The 21655-nt window shown below is 44.3% G+C and overlaps 1 protein-coding gene across 1 annotated transcript in view; it reads right to left on the reverse strand.

Moving 5' to 3' along the window:
* Window positions 1-21655, reverse strand: part of ranbp9 (RAN binding protein 9) — a 98435-nt gene that overhangs the window by 53466 nt on the left and 23314 nt on the right. Inside the window, exons 2-3 of the mRNA XM_055654042.1 lie at window positions 17246-17357; window positions 4930-4982 (exon numbers count right to left, since the gene is read on the reverse strand). Coding sequence (XP_055510017.1) covers window positions 4930-4982; window positions 17246-17357 — 165 coding nt within the window. The remainder of the gene's footprint in view (window positions 1-4929; window positions 4983-17245; window positions 17358-21655) is intronic.

Below are 21655 nucleotides of genomic sequence, written 5' to 3' on the forward strand. Positions count from 1 at the left end.
AGACAGCACCCGAGATCAGGTTTGAACCCGGATCTCTAGCAATGTGTGGCAGCAACTCTGCCAGCTGTGCCCTTAAATATTAATAAGCAACAAACAAGCTAAAATTACTTTGGTCTGGCAGCATCTGCAGAAGGATAAATTGTTATATTTAGCATTCAAAGTGTATTCATCAAAATGGGAAAGTTATTAATTGGTTACAAGGTGGAAAATGAGGGAGAGCATACAAAGCGTTTAAAATTGACAGAAGAGATGAAGTGACAAATAGAAATGGACGTGCAAGGCAAAAGTCTTTAGACTTTACTTTCGATATGCAGCGTGGAAACAAGCACTTTGGCCCATCAGGTCCGCACTGACCAGCTATCACCCCGTACACTAGCACTGCCCTACACACTGGAGACAATTTATAGAAGCCAATTAACTTGCAAACCCAAACTTCGGCCCATCAAATCTACCCCGCCATTCAATCATGGCAGATCTATCTTTCCTTTTTAACCCCATTCTCCTGCCTTCTTCTCATAAGTCCTGAGTTGCATCCGTACTACTCAAGAATCTGCCTTAAAGATATTCAATGACTTGAATTCCACAGATACGTCACCCTCTGACTAAAGAAATTCCTTTAATTCTGAGGCTGTGCCCTCCGGTCCTAGTCTCTCTACTTGGTGAAACATCCTCTCCACATCCATGGCAGTTCGTTCTTGAACACTCTCCACATCCATTCTATTCAGACCTTTCACATTCAGTAAGTTTCAATGAGGTCCCCCCCATCATCCTGCTAAAACCAGCGAGTACAGGCCCAGTGCCTTCAAACGCTCATATGTTAACCCAATCAATCTACCCATGTACATATATATATTTTACTGTTCCATTATTCTATGTTCGCTCTTCTGGGTGAGATGCTAACTGCATTGTGTTGTCTCTGTACTATGTACTGCACAATGACAATAAAGATTGAATCTGAATCTAAACATCTCTCCAAATACGCTGACCAGTGCCTTATAAAGCCTCAGCATTACATCCTTCTTGTTCTTCAAGTTATGTTCCACTGCACTACAATCATGCCTGTTCCTTCACCCCTACCTCAATCTTAATCCCAGTTAGTCGGCGTCACACAGTACGGAAACAGGCCCTTCGACCCAACTTACCCACACCAACCAGCACCGACCCATCTACACGAGTCTTGCTTGCCTTTGTTTGGCCCATGTCCCTTTAAACCTGTCATATCCATGTACCTGTCTAATTCCTTCTTGAGCATTGCGATAATTCTGCCTCCTCTACCACCTCCGGCAGCTCGCTCCATACATCCACCACCCTTTGTGGGAAAAGGTTACCCATCAGATTTCTAGAACATCTTCCCCCCCACCTTAAACCGATGCCCTCTGATTCTGGATTCCGCTACTCTGGGCATGAGACTGTGCGTATACCCAATCTGTCCCTTTCATGATTTTATACACCTCTGAGATCACCCTCATCCTCCTGCGCACCAGGGAATAGAATCCCAGCCTGCTCAACCTCTCCCAATAGCTCGTACCCTCAAGTCTTGGCAACATCTTTGTAAATCTTCTCTGCACCCTTTCCACCTTGACAACATCTTTCCTATAACATGGTGTCCAGAAGAATGAACACAATACTCCAAATGTGGCCTCACCTAGGTCTTATATAACTGAAGCATGCCCACCGAACGTCTATACTCATTAGACAATAGACAATAGGTGCAGGAGTAGGCCATTTGGCCCTTCGAGCCAGCACCGCCTTTCAATGTGATCATGGCTGATCATCCCCAATCAGTACCCCGTTCCTGCCTTCTCCCCATATCTCCTGACTCCGCTATTTTTAAGAGCCCTATCTAGCTCTCACTTGAAAGTATCCAGAGAGCCTGCCTCCAGCGCCCTCTGAGGCAGAGAATTCCACAAACTCACCACTCTCTGTGAGAAAATGTGTTTCCTTGTCTCCGTTCTTAATGGTTCACTCCTTATTCTTAAAACTGTGGCCCCTGGTTCTGGACTCCCCCAACATCGGGAACATGTTTCCTGCCTCTAGCATGTCCAAGCCCTTAAGAATCTTAAATGTTTCAATGAGAATCCCTCTCATCCTTCTAAACTCAATTACTCTGACTGATGAAGGGCAATGTGCCAAACGCCTATTTGACCACCCCATCTACCCGTGACGCCACCTTCAAGGAACTATGTACCTGCACTTCAAGATCCTTCTCTAAAAACACTTCCTAGAGCCCTACCATTCATTGTGCAGGTTCTGCTCATGTTAGACTTTCCAAAATGCAACACCTCACATTTCTCGGTAATAGGCCACTCTGCAAAGGAAAGTAGAATGGATACGAAAGGCCCATCAAGCCTTTTTTAAAGCACGCATTTCAATTGACTATTACCCCACCCCCATCTGCCTTGAAAACAATTTAATCTACAACCTACACAATATTACTCAGCTAAATGCTCAGATTGCAGCAATACCTTCATAAATTATAGCTGTGCCCTCTGGCGTAATCACATCCTTCCTGTAACGTGGTGACTACAACTGTGCTCAGCTCCCTAGTAGCAGCTTAACTTTTTAAATCCTTTCCTGCTTTTATATTCTACACCTTCTTGGACACCTTCCTGGACCGGCAATGGTGGCGCAGCGGTAGAGTTTCTGCCTCACAGCGCCAGATGCTCGGGTTTGAGTTCGTACATTCCCCCCGTGAACTGCGTGGGTTTTCTCCGGATGCTCCGGTTTCCTCGCACACTCCAAAGACGTAACAAGTTTGTAGGTTCATTGGCCGGTAAAATTGTAAATTGTCCCCAGTGTGTGTAGGATGGAACTAGTGTACAGGGATCGGCAGTCGGCACAGAGTTAGTGAACAGAAGGGATGAGTAGTGTTTAATCCTGCTACGGAAAAATGTGAGACAGCCAATGTCACTAATTCTATGAAATAACTAACCACAGAGAACTGATTTTAGCAAAGAATGGAAAACAAACAACTTCATAATTGGAGGCGATCAACTTTAAGCAATTTTGCTGATAACCAACCTCAAACAAAGGGTGAAAAACAACCCCATATTTGAAGAGGACCGATGACATCATGCTAATGGATGACTGATGTAAAGGAATATGTGGAAGAAATGTAATTGGATAAGAAGGGGGAAGGAAAGCTTTGTTTAAAAAGGTATATAAGGTAATGCCTGAAGAAGAGGAGTAGCAACTCTTTCCCGGGTTACCAGGTCTACGGCCGGGTGAACTGATGTAAACTCTGCTCAATAAAAACGTACGTTTTTGGTAACCCAGTGGTCTGGTCGATTATTGTCGCAACAACTGATGAAAAAGGCTTAAATCCTCATTATAGCAATGTTACAAAATTTTGAGATTTAAAAAATCAAGTCTGCAAATCCCATCAATAAAGCATAACAATAAGTTTAATTTGACACCAAATTCCTTTCATATCAAGTATTAAAAAGGTTATGACCATTTTCATACTCGGAAATTAGCATCTTGTTCCCTATTGATTTTCAATGGACATTACAAAAAAGCTGTGATCTTGGATAATCAAAAGCCCATTTCTTAAGGAAAGATTAACATTTTTAAACAGCCTAAGTGTCCAAAGTTTATTCACAAATAATTCACAATATAACATGATTTTTATATCTAATTTACATTAATTTATAGGCCAAATGGAAGGAATTTAGTGTTCAATTGCTGTAAATAAATGCCCATTTAAATCGGCTTTCTAGTGGGTTCATGTGGAACGCGCTGGTTTAGAACGTTGACATAGCGCTGGATTAGTGCCCTCAAATGCCGAGAAAAATACTGCGGGATATAAAAAGCCCAAAATAAGCTACTCGCTATAGATAACTTGATATATAGGGTTATATATATGCCCCATTTAATGTAAAAATAAGGTACATACCTTTAATTGTTGCTCTATAAAACCCTGGGGCTGCGAGAGGTTGCGGAATGAAACAGTAATCTAAAAACTATTAGACCTATAATATCGAGGCATATAAAACTAATAATACCTTTAGCGATCGGGTGTTGCAGCGATTTTTCGTTAATGATTTACTAGGCTGAACATGTGCGATTAGTACAGCCTAGTAAAAATCGCGTTTTAAACCCGCCCCCTCCAAACAGCGCCAAAATCGCGGCCATGGCTGAGGGCAGATTCCCAATGACGATTCAGGTAGGTTTTGTAACATACCTACTCATTAGGACCCGTTTCCACATTGTATCTCTAAACTAAACCAAACCAAATCTAAACTGCCTTAACCCACTACCGTCAATAATTCACAGGGTGCTGGTGCAACTCAGTGGGTCAGGCAGCATCGCATGGTCACAGTTTAGTTTATTGTCACGTGTACAGAGGTACAGTGAAAAGCTTTTGTTGCGTGCTAACCAGTCAGCGGAAAGACAACACATGACTACAATCAAGCCATTTACAGTGTACAGATAAGTGACAAGGGAATAACGATATGTGCAAGGTAAAGCCAGTAAAGTCCGATCAAAGATAGTCTGAGTTAGATTGTAGTTCAGGACTGCTCTCTAATCGTGGTAGGATAATTCAGTTGCCTACTTCTTCTTGCGTATGGCGTGCACAGCCTAAAGTTGTAGGACAACTTGTTCTACTTGATCTTATTTGATTGTGCACGCCGGGTTGATTGCATTCATCGAAACAGGGCGAACAGCGGGAAGGTTGCAATTTCCCACCCCAATTCAGTTGCCTGATCAAGTGGGAGAACGTACAGACAGCACCTGTAGTCAGTATTGAACGCGGGAGTTCCTGCACAGCAAGGCAGGAACTCTGCCGCTGTGCCACCGTGCAGATTTTACTCTTTGATTTTGACTAATTTTAACTCCCCACCCTATTTTTGCTCCTCATCATTATGTACACTTCCATCAGGTCTCCCCGCAACCTCCCCCATTCCAGAGAAAAAGTGAAGCACCTACCTGGTAGTCTGTTCATGTTTACACCTTGAGCCGAGAGTCCGATGCCCATGTACCTGCAAGAAGATTATATGGTTATAAGTCATAAGGTCATAAGTGATAGGAGTAGAATTAGGCCTTTCGGCCCATCGAGTCTTCTCCGTCATTCAATCATGGCTGATCGATCTCTCCCTCCGAACCCCATTCTCCTGCCTTCTCCCCATAACCTCTGACACATGTGGGATTCGTTGCCATAGATGGCTGCGGAGGCCAAGTCATTGGGTATTTTTAGGGCGGAGATCAACAGATTCTTCATTAGTGCGGGTGTCGGGGGTTATGGCGAGAAGGCAGGAGAATGGGGTTGATCCATCTCTCCCTCTCAACCCCAGTCTCCTGCCTTCTCCCCATAACCTCTGACACCTGCACTAATCAAGAATCTATCTCTGCCTTAACAATATCTACCGACTTGGCCTCCACAGCCATCTGTGGCAAAGAATTCCACAGATTCACCACCCGCTGACTAAAGAAATTTCTCATCATCTCCTTCCTAAAAGAACGTCCTTTAATTCTGAGATCATTCTTGAGGTTTTTTTCTCCCCATTCAGCAATGCTTACATTCTAAGGACAGCCAATTGCAGGCATAAAGACAGTCATAAAGTCATACAGTATGGAAACAGCTTAGTTTAGTTTCCTGTCCCATGTTCCGAGGTACAGCGAAAAGCCTGTATGGATGCTATCGAGTCAAAGACTGTAATGATTACAATCAAGCTGTCTACAGTGTACAGATAAAGGGTACAATATGTAATGCAAGTTGAAAACCGATACAGTCCAATTAAGAATAGTTCAAAGGTCTACAATGAGGTAGATGGGAGGTCAGGACTGCACTCCATCTGGTGAGGGTGGTTCAGTTGCCTGATAACAGCTGGGGAAAAAACTGTCCCTGAACCTGTGGTGAGTGCCTAGAACAGACGACCGTCGGTGGTGGAGGAAGTAGATACAATAATAGATTTTAAGAGATTTTTAGATGGGCATAAGAATAGGCAGGTTATGAAGGATATGGATCGTGTGCAGGCAGATGAGAGTTGGTCTTGGCATTATGTTCAACATGCCTGTTCCTGTTCAGTTTTATCTTAGTCATACAGCGTTTAACCAGGCCCATTGGCCCACCATATCATGTGGTGAGTGCCCACACCAACCAACATGTCCTATCTACACTAGCCCCACCTGCCTGTGTTTGGCCTATCCCTCCAAACCTATCCTCTCCATGCACCTATCCAAATATTTCTTAAACTTTGCGATAGTACCTCCCTCAACTATCTTTTCCGGCAGCTCGTTCCATTTATCAACAACCCTTTGTGTAAAATGTTACTCCTCCGGTATAAAACCTATCAAATCTTTCCCCCATCACCTTAACCCTATGTCCTCTGGCCACGATTCCCCTACTCTGGGCAAGGGACTGTACTTTTACCTGATCGATTCCTCTCACAATTTTGTACACTTCTATAAGATCACCCCTCATCCTCCTGCGCTCAAAGGAATGGAGTCCTATCCTGCTCAACCGCTCCCTATAGCTCAGACCCTCGACTCCTGGCAATATACTCTTGAATCTTCTCTGTACCCTTTCCAGCTTGAAAACATCTTTCCTATAACGTGGTGCCCAAAACATCTTCAGTCTGAAGAAGGGTCTTTACTCGAAACATTAACCATTCCTTCTCTCCAGAGATGTTGCCTGTCTGCTGAGTTACTCCAGCTATTTGCGTCTATCTTCGGTTTAAACCAGCATCTGTAGTTCCTTCCTACACATGGTGCCCAAAATTATCTTCTAAAGGAATCTTAACCAGATTGAAATGGAAACAGTAAAAACACCAAATGGACTGGAGGATCATTTCGGGTAAGTACAAATAAACTGGTCATAAGGCAATAAGTGACAGGAGCAGAATTAACCTATTCAGCCCATCAAGTCTACTCTGCCATTCAATCATGGCTGATCTATCTCTCCCTCCTAACCCCATTCTCCTGCCCTCTCCCCATAATCCTTGACACCCGTACTAATCAAGAATCTATCTCTCTCTGCCTTAAAAATATCCATTGATTTGGGCTCCACAGCCTTCTGTGGCAAAAAATTCCCCAGATTCACCATCTGAGGAGGACTAAAGACATTCCTCCTCATCTCCTTCCCAAAGGAACGTCCTTTAGTTCTGAGGCTATGTCCTATCTCCTGTCCTAGACCCTTCCACTAATGCAAACATCCTCTCCACATCCTCTCTATCCAAACCTTTCACTGTCCGGTAAGTTTCAATGAGGTCCCCCCCTTATCCTTCTAAATGGAAGGGGAATGTGTTCCTGAAATGAAATGGTACTGGAATGTTTTCATTATTATACAATGGCAGGGAAAACCCAAGGGCATTCAAAGCTTAGTGGATGCCTGAAGATATGGAGATTGAAATGAAAAAGAATAAAAGGCTTATGATTAAAGACTATAGTTAAGACAGAATGCAAAGAGTGAACACCAGGATAGACAAAAAATGCTGGAGTAACTCAGCAGGTCAGGCAGCATCTCTGGAGAAAAGGGATAGGTGACGTCTCAGGTCGGAACCCTTCTTAAGAAAACCAAGATTAGAGGCAAGCAGAGCGAGCACAATCAAAATGATTAACATATGAACAAAGAAATAAAGTGCAACATAAACAGTAGGAATGTTTGTCTAGAGGGTGGAACGATTTGGGAATTAAACTTGAAAACTGTGGAGAAAGAACTAGGGTAAAATGTTAAACATGGATTCTGCATCAATCTTTGCTTGAGAATGCTTCAAAAGTCACTATAACGAGGTGGCAGAGAGTCTGAATGGAATTAGAACAGAAATGAATGTTCCTAAACCAGTTCTGAAAGTTGAGAAGAATGTGGAAGTGGCAGAGGGTTTGGCAATAATCTAATTTTTCCTAGAAAATTGGAGTGGTGTCAAAGGTCTGATAGAGCAAAAGTTAAACCACGCTTCAACTTACACTGGTGAGAAAACTGCAAGAGATCAACATCCAGGGTCAAACAATGCTAAATGGGAAGTGATTGGATTAAACAGTTAACCATTTGACAGGGCTGGGCCTGTACTCGCTGGAGTTTAGAAAAATGAGGGGAACCTCATTGAAACTTACCAAATAGTGAAAGACTTGGATAGAGTGGATGTGGAGAGGATGTTTTCACTAGTGGGAGAGTCTAGGACTAGAGGTCATAGCTTCAGAATTAAAGGACGTTCCTTTAGGAAGGAGAAAAGGAGGAATTTATTTAGTCAGAGGATGGTGAATCTGTAGAATTCTTTGCAACAGTAGGTTATGGAGGCCAAGTCAATTGATATTTTTAAGGCAGAGATAGTGAGATAGAGATCAGCTATGATTGAAAGGCAGAGCGGATTTGCTGGAGGTACCTCATGACCTAACCACCAGGGTCTATTGGCAGAAGGGTCCCGACCCAAAACGTCACCTATCCATGTTTAGTTTAGAGATACAATGCAGAAACAGGCCCTTCGGCCTACCAAGTCTGCGTCAACCAGCAATCGACGCACACTAATGCTATCCGCATAATAAATGTGAGGTTATCCACTTTGGTGGCAAAAACAGGAAAGCAGACTATTATCTAAATGGTGGCCGATTAGGAAAAGGGGAGATGCAACGAGACCTGGGTGTCATGGTACACCAGTCATTGAAAGTAGGCATGCAGGTGCAGCAGGCAGTGAAGAAAGCGAATGGTATGTTAGCATTCATAGCAAAAGGATTTGAGTATAGGAGTAGGGAGGTTCTACTGCAGTTGTACAGGGTCTTGGTGAGACCACACCTGGAGTATTGCGTACAGTTTTGGTCTCCAAATCTGAGGAAGGACATTATTGCCATCGAGGGAGTGCAGAGAAGGTTCACCAGACTGATTCCTGGGATGTCAGGACTTTCATTTGACGAAAGACTGGATAGGCTCGGCTTGTACTCGCTAGAATTTAGGAGATTGAGGGGGGCTCTTATAGAAACGTACAAAATTCTTAAGGGGTTGGACAGGCTAGATGCAGGAAGATTGTTCCCAATGGTACACAAAAATGCTGGAGAAACTCAGCGGGTGCAGCAGCATCTATGGAGCGAAGGAAATAGGCGACGTTTCGGGCCAAAACCCTTCTTCAGACTGATGGGGGGTGGGGGGGGCGAAGGAAGGAAAAAGGGGAGGAGGAGGAGCCCGAGGGCAGGGGGGATGGGAGGAGACAGCTCGAGGGTTAAGGAAGGAGAGGCGACAGCAAGGACTAGCAAAACTGGGAGAATTCAACGTTCATGCCATCCGGACGCAAGCAACCCAGGTGGAATATGAGGTGCTGTTCCTCCAATTTCCGGTGTTGCTCACTCTGGCAATGGAGGAGACCCAGGACAGAGAGGTCAGATTGGGAATGGGAGGGGGAGTTGAAGTGCTGAGCCACCGGGAGTTCAGGTAGGTTATTGCGGACTGAGTGGAGGTGTTCGGCGAAACGATCGCCCAACCTCCGCATAGTCTCCCCGATGTAAATCAGCTGACATCTAGAGCAGCGGATGTAGTAGATGAGGTTGGAGGAGATACAGGTGAACCTTTGTCGCACCTGGAACAATGGGTTGCTTGCGTCCAGATGGCATGAACGTTGTGGGTTGCTTGCTTCCGGATGGCATGAACGTTGAATTCTCCCAGTTTTGCTAGTCCTTGCTGTCTCCTCCCCTTCCTTAACCCTCGAGCTGTCTCCTCCCATCCCCCCGCCGTCGGGCTCCTCCTCCTCCCCTTTTTCCTTCCTTCTCCCCCCCCACCCCCCATCAGTCTGAAGAAGGGTTTCAGCCCGAAACGTCGCCTATTTCCTTCGCTCCATAGATGCTGCTGCACCGTCTGAGTTTCTCCAGCATTTTTGTGTACCTTCGATCTTCCAGCATCTGCAGTTCCTTCTTGAACAGATTGTTCCCGATGTTGGGGAAGTCCAGAACAAGGGGTCACAGCTTAAGGATAGAGGGGAAATCCTTTAAGACCGAGATGAAAAAAACATTTTTCACACAGAGAGTGGTGAATCTCTGGAACTCTCTGCCACAGAAGGTAGTTGAGACCAGTTCATTGGCTATATTTAAGAGGGAGTTAGATGTGGCCCTTGTGGCTAAGGGGATCAGGGGGTATGGAGAGAAGGCAGGTTCGGGATACTGAGTTGAATGATCAGCCATGATCATATTGAATGACGGTGCAGGCTCGAAGGGCCGAATGGCCTACTCCTGCACCTATTTTCTATGTATCTATGTATCCTACAGACACTGGGGAAAATTGACCATTTTATCAAAGCCAATTAACCTGTACGTCTTTGGAGTGAGAATGAAAACCGGAACACCCGGAGAAAACCCATGCAGGTCACGGGGAAAACATACAATCTCCATACGAACAGCATCTGTGATCAGGATCGAACCCGTGTCTCTGGCGCTGGAAGGCAGCAAATCTACCACATCGCCACTGTGTTCACTAATTCCACAATTAGTCTGAAGGACTATTCCATGAAGTGCAGGAAGATGAGGGGTGATCCTATTGAGGTGTATAAAATAATGAGAGGAATAGGGCAGGAAAATGGAGTCTGTTGCCCGGAGTAGGGGAATCGAGTCAGAGGACATGATTACAGCGAGGGAGAAAGATTTAAATGGGAAACTGAGGGGTTTTTGGGGTTTTGTTTTTGTTTTGTTTTTTACACATGCAAATAACCATATATAACCATATAACCATTTAACAATTACAGCATGGAAACAGGCCAACTCGGCCCTTCTAGTCCGTGCCGAACACTTATTCTCCCCTAGTCCCATCTTCCTGCACTCAGACCATAATCCTCCATTCCTTTCCCGTCCATATACCTATCCAATTTATTTTTAAATAATAAAATCGAACCTGCCTCCATCACTTCCACTGGAAGCTCATTCCACACAGCTACCACTCTCTGAGTAAAGAAGTTCCCCCTCATGTTACCCCTAAACTTCTGTCCCTTAATTCTTAAGTCATGTACCCTTGTTTGAACCTTCCCTACTCTCAGTGGGAAAAGCTTATCCACGTCAACTCTGTCTATCCCTCTCATCATTTTAAAGATGTATCATGTCTCCCTTAACCTTCTGCGCTCCAAAGCCCTAACTTGTTTAACCTTTCTCTGTAACTTAGTTGCTGAAACCCAGGCAACATTCTAGTAAATCTCCTCTGCACTCTCTCTATTTTGTTGACATCCTTCCTATAATTGGGCCACCAAAATTGTACACCATACTCCAGAATTGGCCTCACCAATGCCTTGTACAATTTTAACATTACATCCCAACTTCTATACTGAATGCTCTGATTTATAAAGGCCAGCACACCAAAAGCTTTCTTTACCACCCTATCTACATGAGATTCCACCTTCAGATTCAATTTTAATTGTCATTGTCAGTGTACAGTACAGAGACAACGAAATGCATTACACATGTGATGGAACTGTGCAGTTATTCCTAGATCCCTCTGTTCAACTACATTCCTCAACTCACTACCATTTACCATGTACGTCCTATTTTGACTTGTCCTGCCAAGATGTAGCACCTCACACTTATCAGCATTGAACTCCATCTGCCATCTTTCAGCCCACTCTTCCAAATGGCCTAAATCTCTCAGTAGACTTTGAAAATCTACTTCATTATCCACAACACCACCTATCTTAGTATCATCTGCATACTTACTAATCCAATTTACCACACCATCATCCAGATCATTGATGTACATGACAAACAACAGTGGACCCAACACAGATCCCTGTGGCACCCCACTAGTCACTGGCCTCCAACCTGACAAACAACCATCCACCATTACTCTCTGGCATCTCCCATTCAGCCACTGTTGAATCCATCTTGCCACTCCACCACCCAACAATTGAACCTTCTTAACCAACATTCCGTGAGGAACCTTGTCAAAGGCCTTACTGAAGTCCATATAGACAACATCCACTGCTTTACCCTCATCAATTTCCCGAGTAACCTCTTCAAAAAATTAAAGAAGATTAGTCAAACATGACCTTCCAGGCACAAATCCATGTTGACTGTTCCTAATCAGACCCCGTTTATCCAGATGCTTATATATATTATCTCTAAGTATCCTTTCCATTAATTTGCCCACCACTGACGTCAATCTAACAGGTCTATAATTGCTAGGTTTACTCTTAGAACCCTTTTTAAACAATGGAACAACATGCGCAGTACGCCAATCCTCCAGCACTATTCCCGTTTCTAATGACAATTGAAATATTTCTGTCATAGCCCCTGCTATTTCTACACTAACTTCCCTCAATGTCCTAGGGAATATCCTGTCAGGACCTGGAGACTTATCCACTTTTATTTTTCAAAAGTATGAGTACTTCTTCTTTGAATCTCATAGTTTCCATAGCTACTCTACTTGTTTCCCTTACCTCACATAATTCAATATCCTTCTCCTTGGTGAATGCCGAAGAAAATAAATTGTTCAATATCTCCCCCATCTCTTTTGGCTCTGCAGATAGCTGTCCACTCTGACTCTTTAATGGACCAATTTTATCCCTCGTTATCATTTTGCTATTAATATAGCTGTAGAAACCCTTTGGACTTACTTTTACCTTACTTGCCAAAGCAACCTCACATCTTTTTTAGCTTTTCTAATTTATTTCTTAAGATTTTTTTAACATTCTTTATACTCCTCAAGCACCTCATTTACTCCATGCTGCCTATAATTATTGTAATCTCTCTCTTTTTCCGAACCAAGTGTCCAATTTCCCTTGAAAACCATGGCTCTTTCCAATTTTTACTATTTCCTTTCAACCGAACAGGGACATAAAGATTCTGTACTCTTAAAATTTCATCTTTAAATGTCCTCCATTTCTCTTCCACATCTTTCCCATCAAACAAAATGTCCCAATTCACTCCTTTTAAATCCTTTCGCATCTCCACAAAGTTAGCCTTTGTCCAATCAAAAATCTCAACGCTAGGTCCAGTTCTGACCCTCTCCATAATTATATTGAAACTAATGGTATTGTGATCACTGGACCCGAAGTGCTCCCCAACACATACCTCTGCCACCTGACCCGTCTCATTTCCTAACAGGAGGTCCAGCACTGCCCCTTCTCTAGTAGGTACCTCTATGTGTGGTTGGTGTATGGAACAAACTGTCAAAGGAGGTAGTTGAAGCAGGTTTAAGAAACATTTAGGCAGGTACATGGATAAGGAAGGTTTAGAGGGATATGGGCCAAAAGCAGGTCGGACTAGTGTAGATGGGGTATTTTGGTCGGCGTGGGCAAGTTGGGCCGAAGGGTCGTTTTTCACAATGTATGACTCGGAGTCTATTTATGACTATGATCCCAACCCGAAACTTCACCTATCCATGTTCCTGACCCGCTGACCTACTCCAGCACTTTCTGTCTTTTGGCAGAAAATGGCTGAGGAGTTAGAAAAGGACATTTATGCAACCTTTCATGGTACAGGATAACTTACACAAGGGAAGCATAGCGATTATCATTTAAAACTGACCCCACAACACACCCTGTGCGCTCAATTGAGAACCTGCAGTTACTGTAAATAGCGTCAGGGATTAGCAAATTTAGCACTGGAAAGAAGATTAGCAAAAGGTCTACGAGTTTGCACTTGTTTCACGAGGAAGGTCTGGGGAAGAAGCAATAGGGAAAGATGACAAAATGAGTAGACTACACAGTGCTGAAGTAACTCAACGGGCCAGGCAGGGGGGACCACATTGAACCTCATTGAAACTTACCGAATAGTGAAAGGCTTGGATAGAGTGGATGTGGAGAGGATGTTTCCACTAGTGGGAGTCTAGGACCAGAGGTCATAGCCTCAGAATTAAAGGATGTTCCTTTAGGAAGGAGATGATGAGGAATTTCTTTAGTCAGAGGATGGTGAATCTGTGGAATTCATTGCCACAGAAGGCTTTGGAGGCCAATGAATAGTTTTAAGGCAGAGGTAGATTCTTAATATATAGTTTTTTAGTTGACTCCTAATAGTTTTTCGATTGATTCTTGATTAGTGCAGGTGTCAGGGGTTATGTGGAGCAAGCAGGAGAATGGGGTTAGGAGGGAGAGACAGATCAGTCATGATTGATTGGTGGAGGCAGACTTGATGGGCAGAATGGTCCAATTCTGCTCCTATCACCTATGACCTATGGCAGCATCTCTGAAGAACATGGATCCATGTTTCCCAGAGGCACTGCCTGACCTGCCTGTTCTATGCCAGATCCAGGAATCTGCAGTTCCTGGTGTATGAAGATAACTGGTGTATTTAGGATAACTAAAAAGGCAATACGGGGAGAAACGATGAGGTACGAAGGTAAGCTAGCCAAGAATATAAAGGAGGATAGTAAAAGCTTCTTTAGGTAAGTGAAGAGGAAAAAATTAGTTAAGACCAAAGTTGGACCCTTGAAGACCGAAAAACGTGAATTTATTATGGGGAACAAGAAAATGGCAGATGAGTTGAACAGGTACTTTGGATCCGTCTTCACTAAGGAGGACACAATCTTCCCAGAGGCCAGAGGATCTGGGGTAACGGAGAAAATGAAGGAAATCCACATTAGGCAGGTAATGGTGTTGGGTAGACTGATGGGACTGAATTCTAATAAATCCCCAGGGCCTGATGGTCTGCATCCCAGGGTACTTAAGGAAGTGGCTCAAAAAATCGTGGATGCATCGGTGAACATTTTCCAATGTTCTATAGATTTAGGATCAGTTCCTGTGGACAGGAGGGTAGCTAATGTTATCCTACTGTTTAAAGAAAGGCGGTAGAGAGAAAACAGGGAATTATAGACCAGTTAGCCTGACACTGGTGGTGGGGAAGATGCTGGAGTCAATCATAAAAGATGAAATAGCCGCACATTTGGATAGCAGTAACAGGATCGGTCCGAGTCAGCATGGATTTACGAAGGGGAAATCAAGCTTGACTAATCTTCTGGAATTTTTTGAGGATGTAACTAGGAAAATCGACAAGGGAGAGCCATTGGATGTAGTGTACCTGGACTTTCAGAAAGCATTTGATAAGATCCCACATAGGAGATTAGTGGGCAAAATTAGGGCACATGGTATTGGGGGTAGGGTGCTGACATGGATAGAAAATTGGTTGGCAGACAGGAAACAGAGAGTAGGGATTAACAGGTCCCTTTCAGAATGGCAGGCAGTGACTAGTGGGGTACCGCAAGGCTCGGTGCTGGGGCTGCAGCTATTTACAATATACATCAATGATTTAGATGAAGGGATTCAAAGTAACATTAGCAAATTTGCAGATGACACAAAGCTGGGTGGCAGTGTGAACTGTGAGGAGGATGCTATGAGGATGCAGGGTGACTTAGACAGGTTGGGTGAGTGGGCAGATGCATGGCGGATGCAGTTGAATGCGGATAAATGTGAGGTTATCCACTTTGGGACATCACAGGTGCATCACAGTATGGTATGGCAACTGCTCTGTCTCCGACCGGAAGGCATTGCAGAGGGTGGTGAAAATTGCCCAACTCATCACCGGTTCCACGCTCCCCTCCATTGAGTCTGTCCAAAGCAAGCGCTGTCTGCGGAGGGCGCTCAGCATCACCAAGGACTGCTCTCATTTATTCAAATCGTTTGCTATGTCGCTCTTCAAGGGAGATGCTAAATGCATTTCGTTGTCTCTGTAATATACACTGACAATGACAATTAAAATTGAATGAATCTGAATTTGGTAGCAAAAACAGGAAGGCAGATTATTATCTAAATGGTGTCAAGTTGGGAAAAGGGGAGGTACAGCGGGATCTGGGGGTCCTTGAAAGTCTTGAAAGTAAGCATGCAGGTACAGCAGGCAGTGAAGAAAGCAAATGGCATGTTGGCCTTCATAACAAGAGGAGTATAGGAGCAAAGAGGTCCTTCTACAGTTTTACAGAGCCCTAATGAGACCACACCTGGAGTATTGTGTGGAATTTTCATCTCCAAATTTGAGGAAGGACATTCTTGCTATTGAGGGAGGTTCACAAGGATAATTCCCGGGATGGCGGGACTGTCATATGCTGAGAGAATGAAGCGGCTGGGCTTGTATACTCTGGAATTTAGAAGGATGAGAGGGAATCTTATTGAAACATAAAAAGATTATTAAGGGTTTGGACACACTAGAAGCAGGAAACATGTTGGGGGAGTCCAGAATCAGGGGCCACAGTTTAAGAATAAGGGGCAAGCCATTTAGAAGGAGATGAGAAACCACTTTTTCTGCCTCAGAGAGCGGTGGAGGCCGGTTCTCTGGATACTTTCGAGAGACAGATAGGGCTCTTAAAGATAGCGGAGTAAGTAGATATGGGGAGAAGGCAGGAACGGGGTACTGATTGTGGTTGATCAGCCATGATCCAAGTGAATGGCAGTGCTGGCTCGAAGGGCCGAATGGCCTACTCCTGCACCTATTGTCTATTGTTTAAAATGCAATTATGAAATTATCAATGCTTTTGGCACAGGGAATGACAACCCCATTCTCCAGCCTTCTCCCCAAAACCCCTGACACCTTTGTGTCACCATCTTTGTGTATGACTGGCTGGCACATCTGCCCGAGTAACAAGAGATGGTTTTCCAAGCCCGCCCTTAGCCCTATAGTAACCAATATTATCCTGTCAAATGATAACTCATTGACATACTTTCATGCATCAAGTGTATTCACTTGTCTACCTTTAACAAACTAAACATTTACCCATTAAAGTCAGAATCATGGAGTGATACAGCATGGACATAGGCCCTTCGGTCCAACCTGTCCACACCGGACAACATGTCCCACCTGCCTGTGTTTGGCCCAAAACCCTCCAAGCCTGTCTTATCCATGAACTCTTTCTTAAATGTTGCAATAGTCTCTGCTTCAACTACCTCCTCGGACAGCTCGTTCCATACATCGACAACCCTGTATGTGAAAAAGACACAAAGTGCTGGAGTAACTCAGCAGGTCAGGCAGCATCTCTGGAGAACATGGAAAGGTGACGTTACGGGTCAAAACGGAAGTCATGATGCAACTTTGTCGCACTTTTTTCTGGCCGCATTGTAAGTATTGCGTGCAGTTCTGGTCACCTCATTACAGGAATGATGGGGAGGCCTTGGAGAGGGTGTGGAAGAGGTATACCACAATGTCCGAAGAAGGTTCCCAACACCTATCCATGTTCTCTAGGGATACTGCCCGACCTGCTGAGTTACCCCGGCACTTTGTGTCTTTTCTTTTGTAAACCAGCATCTGCAGGTCCTTGCTTCTACACTTTAAACATTTACCCAACTGGGTCACCACATTCACAAGATGAACACAAAACAAATGATTGCAATGAGATAAACAAAGGTTGATGTTAGTTCATTCTCACCCATCTCTTCCTTTACTGACTATCTTTGCCTCGAAGTAATAAATACCACAGGCAGCAGGAATGGGAAAAGTTGCCCGGACTGAAGCGGCATCTTTTGGCGTTTTGCCATGACCTGCAGGTACAAAAGGAAAAGGAAAAATCTGAGCCGATAACATGTTATTAAAATACTAATAGATGTAACAAAGGGTCTAGCAGCTGTTCACAGCAAGTTAGCAGATGGAAATCCTGATGGAACGCGCTTCAAGAGGATATTACCTGATGGGTAATTGTCTCTTATTTTAAGCTTCATTTCCTTTTCCCAAATTACTCCAAAGTGAAATCAGAATCAAAAAAGCACTTAAAGAAAGAAAATATCTAATGCATTCAATGCGAAGTACCAAGGGTAGACAATAGATAATAGACAATTAGAATTTCCACAGAAATCAATTTAAATAGTAAATAGATGCCTTAGCTTTAGAGGTACAGCGTGGAAACAGGCCCTTTGGCCCAGAGAATGGAACGGCTGGGCTTGTACACTCTGGAGTTTAGAAGGATGAGCGGGCATCTTATTGAAACACATAAGATTGTTAAGGGTTTGGACACGCTAGAGGCAGGAAAAATGTTCTCGATGTTGGGGGAGTCCAGAACCAGGGGCCACAGTATAAGAATAAGGAGTAAGCCATTTAGAACGGAGACGAGGAAACACTTTTTCTCACAGAGAGTGGCGAGTCTGTGGAATTCTCTGCCTCAGAGGGCAGTGGAGGCCGGTTCTCTGGATACTTTCAAGAAAGAGCTAGATAGAGCTCTTAAAAGATATGGGGATATCAGGGGATATGGGGAGAAGGCAGGAACAGGGTACTGATTGGGGATGATCAGCCATGATCACATTGAATGGCGGTGCTGGCTCGAAGGGCCGAATGGCCCACTCCTGCACCTATTGTCTATTGTCTATTGAGTCAGCGCCAACCAACGATCACCGATTCACACTAGTTCTGTGTTGTACCAGCTTCGCATTCTACGCACTGGGTGTCATTTACAGAAGCCAATTGACCCACAAATGTGCACGTCTCTGGGATGTAGGAGAAAACCGAAGTACCCGGAGAAAACCCACGCGGTCACAGGGGAAACATTCAAACTCCATGTAGACAGCACTCGCAGTCAAGATCGAACCTGCGTCTCTGGCGCTACAAGGCAAAATCTCTACCGCTACAACACTGTGCCACACCATGTTCTGCAGCATATATTCAATAAAGTAGTTCGGGGGCAATAATAGAACTCTACCGCCTTCCTTCAACTGCTTTTACCTACAAACAGAGGTTTGTAATTCAAATTACACTTTTCAAGACAGTGATCAAAGGTCAACAAAAGATGAGGCAATAGGAAGTTGTACAAAATGCAAATTGATTTTTACTCAAACAAAATGTTCAAAATATAGACGACACTGTCACGCATTGCAGGCAAAAATAAAGCTATTATTTCAGATGAATACACAGATATTTTCCCCGTGAGGCTGCTTTAACTCCTGTTGTGGAGAGTTTATGGTGTTTACAGACCCCACAATTCAAAGCAGGTCCAGCTCCATCTAAGGAAAGGTACCAAAAATGAATTAAATACAGAATGAAGCTAAGCATACTCAAATAAAAAAAATCTTCAGCTCAAATTACCATCTATTGCATGGAAGTAGAGTGCATTCAATAACTTGAAAATTAAGTTTTATGTTTGTATACTTGAACTATGTAGAGTCATAGTGTGGAAACGGGCCCTTCAGCCCAACTTGTCCTCGCCGAACAACTCGGCGATCTGGGCATCGACCCCTCCCTCTGCAACTGGATACTGGACTTTCTAACCAACATCTCCGATGACCTCTCTTGGACCCAGTCTGTTAGGTTAGACAAGCACACCTCTTCAACCCTCACCCTGAACACCAGCGTTCCACAGGGCTGTGTGCTGAGCCCCCTCCTCTACTCCCTCTTCACCTACGACTGCACACCTGTACATGGTACTAACACCATCATCAAGTATGCAGATGATACAACAGTGATTAGCCTCATCAGCAACAACGATGAGTCGGCCTATAGGGAGGAGGTCCAGCTCCTAGCAGCATGGTGCGCTGACAACAACCTGGCCCTTAACTCCAAGAAGCCAAGCTCATTGTGGACTACAGAAGGTCTAGGGGTGGCACGCACACCCCCATCCACATTAACGTGACGGAGGTGGAACGTGTCTCCAGCTTCAGGTTTCTGGGGGTCAACATCTCCGATGACCTCTCTTGGACCCACAATACCTCAACACTGGTCAAGAAGGCTCACCAGCGTCTCTTCTTCCTGAGGAGACTGAAGAAGGTCCATCTGTCTCCTCAGATCCTGGTGAACTTCTACCGCTGCACAATCGAAAGCATCCTTACCAACTGTATTACAGTATGGTATGGCAACTGCTCTGTCTCCGATCGGAAAGCACTGCAGAGGGTGGTGAAAATTGCCCAACGCATCACCGGTTCCACGCTCCCCTCCATTGAGTCTGTCCAAAGCAAGCGTTGTCTGCGAAGAATGCTCAGCATCGCCAAGGACTGCTCTCACCCCAACCATGGACTGTTTACCCTCCTACCATCCGGGAGGCGCTACAGGTCTCTCCGTTGCCAGACCAGCAGGTCCAGGAACAGCTTCTTCCCTGCAGCTGTTACATTACTAAACTCTGCACCTCAGTGATTGCCAGTCATCCCCCCCGGACACTCCTTCCCCCAGATAAAGTGCACTACTACGACTGTATGTACGTATATATATTTATTGCTCATTATTCTATGTTCACTCTTCTGGGGAGATGCTAACTGCATTTCGTTGTCTCTGTACTGTACACTGCACAGACAATAAAGTTTGAATCTGAATCTGAATCTGAATGTTCCATCTCCACTAGTCTCACCTGCCTGTGTTTGGCCCATATCCCTCTAAACCTGTCCTACCCATGAGTCTGTCAAAGTGTTTCTTAAACATCACGATAGTCCCTGCTTCAACTACCTCCTCCAGATCGTCCCATACACCCACCACCCTTTGTGTGAAAACGTTACCCCTCAGGTTCCTATTAAATCTTTCCCCCTTCACCTTAAACCTGTTCTCGATTCCCCTACTCTGGATAAGAGATTCTGTGCGTTTATCCGATTTATTCGTCTGTTGACCTTGTACACCTCTATAAGATAACCCCACCACGTTCCTGCGCTCCAAGGAATAGAGTCCTACCCTGCTGAACCGCTCCTTACAGCTCAGGCCCTCGAATCCTGGCTTCTTCTCTGGATCCGTTTCAGTTTGACGACATCATTCCTACAACATGGTGCCCAAAACTGAACACAATACTCTAAATGTGGCCTCATCAACGTCTTACATAACCACATTAGTCAGGGTGTCAGAGGTTATTGGGAGAAAGCAGGAGAATGAGGTTGAGGGGGGAAAATAGATCAGCCACGATTGAATGGCGGAATAGACTTGATCGGCCGAATGGCCTAATTCTGCTCCTGGAACCTATGAACCTATGATCTTGACCTTCCAACTTCTATACTCAAGTATTTCAAGAGCTACTGAATAATCCCATTGAACAACAGCAGAAAATTCAACTAAAAACTCAATTGTAATAACTGGGGGCCATACTTTAAGTAATTTTCCTTAACAAAATCCAAAAGTAAAAAGGAATGAATAGTTAAGACGCACAAATAACATAGAAAGTCATAGCAACATCAATACAAAATATACATGTAATAAAAAAGCATTTTGAGGATGTGACAGAAAGCAGAAGCAATCAGCAGCACTATAGCAAGAATCCCTGTGTGGACTCCAACAGCAGCTAATGGTTCTTGATGGCAACCTATTTGCTACACAAATTAATAAGAGTGTCACAATGGGTGAGCTCATATCTTGGAATTCGAAGGTTACGCATGTGTTTAAGTCTTGCTATGGTCGGGCACATATAATCCGGGTTAGCATTTCAGTGGAAATAAAGGAGCAAAGTCCGATAAAATTGAGTTCCAGCTAGCTGAGAGCACTCCAGCACTATTTGGAGTGAGGAGGACATTTTGAGGCAGAGAAAGAATGGACAGCATGGAAACAGGCTAACCAGTCCGCATTGATCACGATCACCCCATACACTAATGGTATCCTACGGATCAAGAACAATTTACAATTTTACCAAGGCCAATTAACCTACAAACCTGCATGTCTTTAGGATGTGGGAGGAAACCGGAGCATCCGGAGAAAACCCACGTGGTTACAGGGAGAACGTACAAACTCTGTACGGACAGCACCCATATTCAGGATCGAACCCAGGCCTCTGGAGCTGTAAGGCAGCAACTCTACCGCTGCGCCACCGTGCCACCAGTGCTTATATTTTGTTTCATACTTAATGGATTGAACAGAGTCGTGGCTTTTTGGACTTTGGAAGCAACTTCAA

Source organism: Leucoraja erinacea, chromosome 2 (genome assembly GCF_028641065.1).
Source record: "Leucoraja erinacea ecotype New England chromosome 2, Leri_hhj_1, whole genome shotgun sequence".
NCBI classification, from domain to species: Eukaryota; Metazoa; Chordata; class Chondrichthyes; order Rajiformes; family Rajidae; genus Leucoraja; species Leucoraja erinaceus.